Raw genomic sequence first — 9,680 nt, 5'->3', positions numbered from 1 at the left:
TTAGGACTTGATGGATCACATCTATAAGGTTCAATTTTAGGACTTAATGGATCACATCGTTTAGGATCAGTTATAGGACTTCATGGATAACATCTATAAGGTTCAAGGTTAGGACTTGATGGATCTCATCTTTAAGGATCAGTTTTAGGACTTGATGGATCACATGTTTTAGGATCAGTTTTAGGACTTGATAGATCTCATCTCTTAGGATCAGGTTTAGGACTTGATGGATCAAATATTTTAGGATCAATTTTAGGACTTGATGCATCAAATATTTTAGGTTCAATTTTAAGACTTAATGGATAACAACTTTTAGGATCAATTTTAGGACTTGATGGATCTGATCTTTTAGGATCAGTTTTAGTACTTGATGGATCACACGTTTTAGGATCAGTTTGAGGACTTGATAGATCTCATCTCTTAGGATCAGGTTTAGGACTTGATGGATCAAATATTTTAGGATCAATTTTAGGACTTGATGCATCAAATATTTTAGGATCAATGTTAGGACTTGATGGATCTCATCTTTTAGGATCAGTTTCAGGACTTGATAGATCAAATATTTTAGGATCAATTTTAGGACTTGATGGATCTCATCTTTTAGGATCAGTTTTAGGACTTGATGGATCACATGTTTTAGGATCAGTTTTAGGACTTGATGGATCACATCTATAAGGTTCAATTTTAGGACTTAATGGATCACATCGTTCAGGATCAGTCATAAGACTTGATGGATAACATCTATAAGGTTCAAGGTTAGGACTTGATGGATCTCATCTTTAAGGATCAGTTTTAGGACTTGATGGATCTCATCTTTTAGGATCAGTTTCAGGACTTGATGGATCAAATATTTTAGGATCAATTTTAGGACTTGATGGATCTCATCTTTTAGGATTAGTTTTAGGACTTGATGGATCTCATCTTTTAGGATTAGTTTTAGGACTTGATGGATCTCATCTTTTAGGATCAATTTTAGGACTTGATGGATCTCATCTTTTAGGATCAGTTTTAGGACTTGATGGATCACATCGTTTAGGATCAGTTTTAGGACTTGATGGATCTCATCTTTTAGGATCAGTTTTAGGACTTGATGGATAACATCTATAAGGTTCAAGGTTAGGACTTGATGGATCTCATCTTTTAGGATCAGTTTTAGGACTTGATGGATCACATCGTTTAGGATCAGTTTTAGGAGTTGATGGATCACATCTTTAAGATCAGTTTTAGGACTTGATGGATCAGATATTTTAGGATCCATTTTAGGACTTGATGCATCAAATATTTTAGGATCAATTTTAGGACTTGATGGATCTTATCTTTTAGGATCAGTTTTAGGACTTGATGGATCACACGTTTTAGGATCAGTTTGAGGACTTGATAGATCTCATCTCTTAGGATCAGGTTTAGGACTTGATGGATCAAATATTTTAGGATCAATTTTAGGACTTGATGCATCAAATATTTTAGGATCAATTTTAGGACTTGATGGATCTCATCTTTTAGGATCAATTTTAGGACTTGATGGATTTCATCTTTTAGGATCAGTTTTTGGACTTGATGGATCACATCTTTTAGGATCAGTTTTATGACTTGATGGATCACATCTTTTAGGTTTAGTTTTAGGACTTGATGGATTTCTTTTTTTAGGATCAATTTTAGGACTTGATGGATCACATCTATAAGGTTCAATTTTAGGACTTAATGGATCACATCGTTTAGGATCAGTTATAGGACTTCATGGATAACATCTATAAGGTTCAAGGTTAGGACTTGATGGATCTCATCTTTAAGGATCAGTTTTAGGACTTGATGGATCACATGTTTTAGGATCAGTTTTAGGACTTGATAGATCTCATCTCTTAGGATCAGGTTTAGGACTTGATGGATCAAATATTTTAGGATCAATTTTAGGACTTGATGCATCAAATATTTTAGGTTCAATTTTAAGACTTAATGGATAACAACTTTTAGGATCAATTTTAGGACTTGATGGATCTGATCTTTTAGGATCAGTTTTAGTACTTGATGGATCACACGTTTTAGGATCAGTTTGAGGACTTGATAGATCTCATCTCTTAGGATCAGGTTTAGGACTTGATGGATCAAATATTTTAGGATCAATTTTAGGACTTGATGCATCAAATATTTTAGGATCAATGTTAGGACTTGATGGATCTCATCTTTTAGGATCAGTTTCAGGACTTGATAGATCAAATATTTTAGGATCAATTTTAGGACTTGATGGATCTCATCTTTTAGGATCAGTTTTAGGACTTGATGGATCACATGTTTTAGGATCAGTTTTAGGACTTGATGGATCACATCTATAAGGTTCAATTTTAGGACTTAATGGATCACATCGTTCAGGATCAGTCATAAGACTTGATGGATAACATCTATAAGGTTCAAGGTTAGGACTTGATGGATCTCATCTTTAAGGATCAGTTTTAGGACTTGATGGATCTCATCTTTTAGGATCAGTTTCAGGACTTGATGGATCAAATATTTTAGGATCAATTTTAGGACTTGATGGATCTCATCTTTTAGGATTAGTTTTAGGACTTGATGGATCTCATCTTTTAGGATTAGTTTTAGGACTTGATGGATCTCATCTTTTAGGATCAATTTTAGGACTTGATGGATCTCATCTTTTAGGATCAGTTTTAGGACTTGATGGATCACATCGTTTAGGATCAGTTTTAGGACTTGATGGATCTCATCTTTTAGGATCAGTTTTAGGACTTGATGGATAACATCTATAAGGTTCAAGGTTAGGACTTGATGGATCTCATCTTTTAGGATCAGTTTTAGGACTTGATGGATCACATCGTTTAGGATCAGTTTTAGGAGTTGATGGATCACATCTTTAAGATCAGTTTTAGGACTTGATGGATCACATCTTTTAGGATCCATTTTAGGACTTGATGCATCAAATATTTTAGGATCAATTTTAGGACTTGATGGATCTTATCTTTTAGGATCAGTTTTAGGACTTGATGGATCACACGTTTTAGGATCAGTTTGAGGACTTGATAGATCTCATCTCTTAGGATCAGGTTTAGGACTTGATGGATCAAATATTTTAGGATCAATTTTAGGACTTGATGCATCAAATATTTTAGGATCAATTTTAGGACTTGATGGATCTCATCTTTTAGGATCAATTTTAGGACTTGATGGATTTCATCTTTTAGGATCAGTTTTTGGACTTGATGGATCACATCTTTTAGGATCAGTTTTATGACTTGATGGATCACATCTTTTAGGTTTAGTTTTAGGACTTGATGGATTTCTTTTTTTAGGATCAATTTTAGGACTTGATGGATCACATCTATAAGGTTCAATTTTAGGACTTAATGGATCACATCGTTTAGGATCAGTTATAGGACTTCATGGATAACATCTATAAGGTTCAAGGTTAGGACTTGATGGATCTCATCTTTAAGGATCAGTTTTAGGACTTGATGGATCACATGTTTTAGGATCAGTTTTAGGACTTGATAGATCTCATCTCTTAGGATCAGGTTTAGGACTTGATGGATCAAATATTTTAGGATCAATTTTAGGACTTGATGCATCAAATATTTTAGGTTCAATTTTAAGACTTAATGGATAACAACTTTTAGGATCAATTTTAGGACTTGATGGATCTGATCTTTTAGGATCAGTTTTAGTACTTGATGGATCACACGTTTTAGGATCAGTTTGAGGACTTGATAGATCTCATCTCTTAGGATCAGGTTTAGGACTTGATGGATCAAATATTTTAGGATCAATTTTAGGACTTGATGCATCAAATATTTTAGGATCAATTTTAGGACTTGATGCATCAAATATTTTAGGATCAATTTTAGGACTTGATGGATCTCATCTTTTAGGATCAATTTTAGGACTTGATGGATCTCATCTTTTAGGATCAGTTTTAGGACTTGATGGATCACATGTTTTAGGATCAGTTTTAGGACTTGATGGATCACATCTATAAGGTTCAATTTTAGGACTTAATGGATCACATCGTTCAGGATCAGTCATAAGACTTGATGGATAACATCTATAAGGTTCAAGGTTAGGACTTGATGGATCTCATCTTTAAGGATCAGTTTTAGGACTTGATGGATCTCATCTTTTAGGATCAGTTTCAGGACTTGATGGATCAAATATTTTAGGATCAATTTTAGGACTTGATGGATCTCATCTTTTAGGATTAGTTTTAGGACTTGATGGATCTCATCTTTTAGGATTAGTTTTAGGACTTGATGGATCTCATCTTTTAGGATCAATTTTAGGACTTGATGGATCTCATCTTTTAGGATCAGTTTTAGGACTTGATGGATCACATCGTTTAGGATCAGTTTTAGGACTTGATGGATCTCATCTTTTAGGATCAGTTTTAGGACTTGATGGATAACATCTATAAGGTTCAAGGTTAGGACTTGATGGATCTCATCTTTTAGGATCAGTTTTAGGACTTGATGGATCACATCGTTTAGGATCAGTTTTAGGAGTTGATGGATCACATCTTTAAGATCAGTTTTAGGACTTGATGGATCACATCTTTTAGGATCCATTTTAGGACTTGATGCATCAAATATTTTAGGATCAATTTTAGGACTTGATGGATCTTATCTTTTAGGATCAGTTTTAGGACTTGATGGATCACACGTTTTAGGATCAGTTTGAGGACTTGATAGATCTCATCTCTTAGGATCAGGTTTAGGACTTGATGGATCAAATATTTTAGGATCAATTTTAGGACTTGATGCATCAAATATTTTAGGATCAATTTTAGGACTTGATGGATCTCATCTTTTAGGATCAATTTTAGGACTTGATGGATTTCATCTTTTAGGATCAGTTTTTGGACTTGATGGATCACATCTTTTAGGTTTAGTTTTAGGACTTGATGGATTTCTTTTTTTAGGATCAATTTTAGGACTTGATGGATCACATCTATAAGGTTCAATTTTAGGACTTAATGGATCACATCGTTTAGGATCAGTTATAGGACTTCATGGATAACATCTATAAGGTTCAAGGTTAGGACTTGATGGATCTCATCTTTAAGGATCAGTTTTAGGACTTGATGGATCACATGTTTTAGGATCAGTTTTAGGACTTGATAGATCTCATCTCTTAGGATCAGGTTTAGGACTTGATGGATCAAATATTTTAGGATCAATTTTAGGACTTGATGCATCAAATATTTTAGGTTCAATTTTAAGACTTAATGGATAACAACTTTTAGGATCAATTTTAGGACTTGATGGATCTGATTTCTTAGGATTAGGTTTATGACTTGATGGATCACATCTTTTGGGATCAATTTTAGGACTTGATGGATCACATCTATAATGTTTAATTTTAGGACTTAATGGATCACATCTATAAGGTTTAATTTTAGGACTTAATGGATCGCATCTTTTAATATCAGTTTTAGGACTTGACGGATACCTCTGTTGCTACTATTTCACAATTGTTACCTTCTCAGCGTGTATTCCTTCTTCAAAGGAGGATCCATCATTTATGTCAAGTTGTTTCATTGGAGGATACTTCAATCTATACTTATTTTTTCTTTCTATAGCCTTATATTTTGTGCCTGTTTTTTTCAAGATCATGTTTGAGAAAATGTAACAAAATATGAAAATGACAGTATGTGTGTTTTTAATAAAACTGTTTGTGTATTTGATAGTTAATTTATAATTTAATCAAACTATTATTATTTTTAACCAACAATTATTTTAATCATATAGTTTAATAGTATATAGATTAATTGGTTTGAAGTCTATTAAAGTATGAATTAGACCTGTTCCACATATACATATATTCGTATAAAATAGTCATATGTGTATTTGTAAAATAGAATTTTTATATTTTTAGTTTTGCACGTTATCATTCATTTTTACGATAATTTACATTTAATTTTGAACTCAAAATTAACCTAACATAATTGTATTTATAATTTATTCATACTTTAAATATGTTAATATATACATTTGAAATGAAAATTAGTCTATAAAACATGCTTAGAGTAAATTGAAAAATAAGTTACTGTTCTTTTCGATGAACGCAATTAGTGCACGACACCATTTATTCTTATTTCGGAAACATTTTGCTAAATATGTTGTTCTAGTATTAAATTCTTCGCTTTCAATTTCTACATCGGATAATGGTAAAATGTATGATTTGTTGTTTTTGTGTCCAGGGCATTCTTCAATATATTTTATACAAACCCAATCCATTTTTTTTATTTATTTACTTTTTATGTCAACTTAAAAAAAAATAACTGAAACTCTATGTTTTATTTCGATATTATCGATAGTATTAATAAAAATATAATATTCTACAATTTTCGTTTTATTTTTATTAAACCAATTATGTCTTAAAATACATTAAAAGCTTTTAAATGAACTACTGGCAAAATGTTCGATAAAAATATTTTGAAGTTATTGCATATTTTTGGCGCTGAAAATCGATGCTTTTTAAAAATTGCTGATATTTTTTTATCAAGGAACTTCTTTTTCATCCTCGTAACATTTAAATAGTGTTTTGTTTAACCTGTTTCATATTTTCAAAAATTTACTCTTTGAGTTTTCTGAAAGTCGCTTGTCAGTTAAAAATAAAGGTTAATAAACAAAAATGTTTTATCTTGTTTATTGGGTTTCCGAAAAAACTGTAAGCATCGTTGAAGAAACGGATATTGTAAAAAGGAAAAATTCTACTGCTTTCATTTCATGGGGAAGGAAATCTTACAAAGCAAAGATAATTGCGGTTAATGGTAACTTCTATTTCGCAGATATATTTTTAATAATTCAATTTTTGATATAATTTTTAAATTCCAGAAAATTTTGACAAATATTTTTACTTAAAAATTTCAACATTCTTATTAGATGACAAAGAGTGGTTAGAAACACTGGAAGTCAATGCTGCAGGCTACATTTGCGGACAAAAAATGCTGAATGGTAATTATTTATAATAATCTATGAATTTTGGTACTTTTTTAAACAGATAAAAATTTTTAAACTGATTATGATTTTATAAAACAAAGTACCTAAAGGATTTTATGATCGCTGATTATAATTTCAATCTCTAAAAACATTTAAATACTAAAATTTATAGAATTTTAATTTTTTGGTTATATTAAATTTTCAAAAAGAAATTGGAATTCAATTCATCTAAATAAAAAAAATTTTTTTTGACATTACAAATTTTAAAAAAATTGTAAATAAATAAAATTTTCATTTTCTTAATATTCAAAACATTTGAATTTCATAACTTAAAAAACTCCTACAATTTTTTCATATTTCTTGAAATTTAATTTTTTCATTTCTTATGATTTCTTTATAAAAAATAACCGTTTCATATTGCAGCTGCGCGAAAAGCTCCAAATGAAGAACCTGCAGTTGCAGAAGGAGCTATAAATGAAGAACCAAAAGATGACAGTTCGCTTCAAGATGCTGAAAACGATGCGCAGATTCCTGAAGTTAATGAAAATAAAGTTGAAATTATTGAAGGAAGTGGTATATTTGTTACTTTGATGGAAGAAAAAAATTTAATGTCCTTGAAAAATAACCCTAAAAAAATGACGACTAAATTATTGGTGTATTTATTTGGGAAAGAAAAATTAAAATCAATGTCCCGAACGGGAAAGGGGAATCATGAGGCTATCCCTGAAAACGTTTTAAACACTGTAGAAGGTAAAGTAAGATATCCTTAAATATCTGGAACTATAAGGGATCTGAGACGTTTGATGATATGATTATAATTCTGAAATTAAAACTAATAATGTAATGACTGTTTCTTTTTGCAGTTTTCGTATTTCGACATAGCCGTGAAGAGAAAAGGCTAACAACAATCAAATTTAATAAATGCGTCACGAAATTTTGCAACAATTTGAGGAATGAAAAAATGTCCAATTAAAAAAAAAATTACATTCCGTTGTTGATTGTTTCTTTTACAATGTTTTTAAAGTATTATTGTTTTTTATGTACTTTTAAATTCTTAAAAAATAAAAAATTGACACCATTTTTATAAAAATATTTTTAAATTTTGCAAAAAAACACTTACTTTGTTTTAAAATAATTTTATTATATAAGTGAAAAAATTATCAATCAAATAATAATAATAATTAAAAATAATAATAATGTTAACAAAAGTAATAATAATAATAATTCAAAAATTTAAAGTCATTGCAAGAGCTACAGAGAGAGCTGCAGAGAGCTACAGAGAGAGAGAGAGAGAGCTGCAGAGAGCTACAGAGAGAGAGAGAGAGAGAGAGAGAGAGAGAGAGAGAGAGAGAGAGAGAGAGAGAGAGAGGGAGAGCTACAGAGAGAGATAGAGAGAGGGAGAGAGATAGAGAGAGAGCTACAGAGAGAGATTGAGAGAGAGCTACAGAGAGAGAGCGAGAGAGAGAGCGAGAGAGAGAGAGAGGGGGTCGGTACTATTTTTGTGACAGAAACATGTTTTTCGTGATGCCCCGTAGTCATCAAACCAGATATGCCTTTAATTTTCAGATAAATTGTATCTGATGTGCCTTGGAAGCAAGCTTTCAAAAGTGTCTCCTTTCGCTTCAATACAGCACCTTGCCCGTCTGATTAAATTCAAGGTGCATCTCTGCAACATTTCAGGAGTAACAGTCAAAAATGCTTCTCTAATTTTTTGGTGTAACTGTTCTTCGCTTACAATAGGGTTGGCATAAATATGAGCTTTCACATGCCCCCAAAGGAAGAAGTCGCATGGGTTTAAATCGGGCGACCTTGGGGGCCACTCTCTTCGAGTTCCTAGTGCGATCATCCTTTTTCCATATCTTTTTCGAAGGGTTTTCATTACTTTCGCACTTCTATGGGATGGTACTCCATCTTGCATCAACCAATGCTTTCTCTCTTTCTTAATTCCACTGGCTCTTAATAAACGAGGAAGATGTCTGACTAAGAAGTCATTATATCGATCACCATTTAAATATCCATTAATTTGGAAAGGACCGATCTAAAAAGAAGAAATTAAAATTTTTTAAATGAAAAATCTGAAGGACGTATGAAAATGGAAAAAAAAATTTAATTTTCAACTATGTCTTAGGGTTGTTATTATTTCTTTAATGTTTTAGAATTATTAGTTGAAATTCTGATTGAATCCCGTTTGGAATTTTGCTAATTTTTTAAATCTTAATTTTTACATAATGATATTGGATAACATCCTTTGGATTTTTCTGCTAATATTATCATATATTAATAATAACAAAAAAATCCGATATAATTATGTAAAAATTAATATTTAAAAAAATCAGAAAAATTCCAATCGGAATTTAATCAGAATCCCACCGAATTTCCCAGGAGCACTTTCCTAGAAGTCTTTCCACGTGGGGAAAATCAAGAAAACGTTGCCAATGTTTTTCTCCAAGAATTGGTGTTGTATAAGATGCTTACCAATCGGCCATCTATAATTCCTGCCCACAGATTCACAGACAATCTGTTTTGATTATTACGTGGCATCTCTAAAAACAAATTTCTATCACTCCAATAATGTTCCGTTTTATAGTTGAACGGGCCTTCTCTAGCAAAACATGACTCGTCAGTGAAAAGGATGTTATTCACAAAACTGGGGTCACGCTCGTATCGTCTTACGAGCCACTTGCAAAATTTTAACCGTCTCCGGCAATCATTTTGATGACTTAAGGTTTGGACCCT

General features: G+C 31.7%; 1 protein-coding gene across 1 annotated transcript; it reads left to right on the top strand.

Moving 5' to 3' along the window:
* The first annotated feature begins 6,560 nt into the window (after window positions 1–6,560).
* On the top strand, window positions 6,561–8,012 carry LOC127283964 (uncharacterized). The gene is made up of 4 exons (XM_051309176.1): window positions 6,561–6,775; window positions 6,888–6,959; window positions 7,368–7,694; window positions 7,808–8,012. Exons 1-4 carry the CDS (start codon window positions 6,637–6,639, stop codon window positions 7,915–7,917), a joined length of 648 nt encoding a protein of 215 aa, XP_051165133.1. The 5' UTR covers window positions 6,561–6,636; the 3' UTR covers window positions 7,918–8,012.
* The last annotated feature ends 1,668 nt before the right edge of the window (window positions 8,013–9,680 follow it).

Source organism: Leptopilina boulardi, unplaced genomic scaffold (assembly GCF_019393585.1).
Source record: "Leptopilina boulardi isolate dan_hultmark-lab unplaced genomic scaffold, ZJU_Lbou_2.1 LbouV2_316, whole genome shotgun sequence".
Classification (NCBI taxonomy): Eukaryota; Metazoa; Arthropoda; class Insecta; order Hymenoptera; family Figitidae; genus Leptopilina; species Leptopilina boulardi.
The sequence above is the reverse complement of the archived record's forward strand: the minus strand, read 5'-3'. Positions and strand labels throughout refer to the sequence as shown.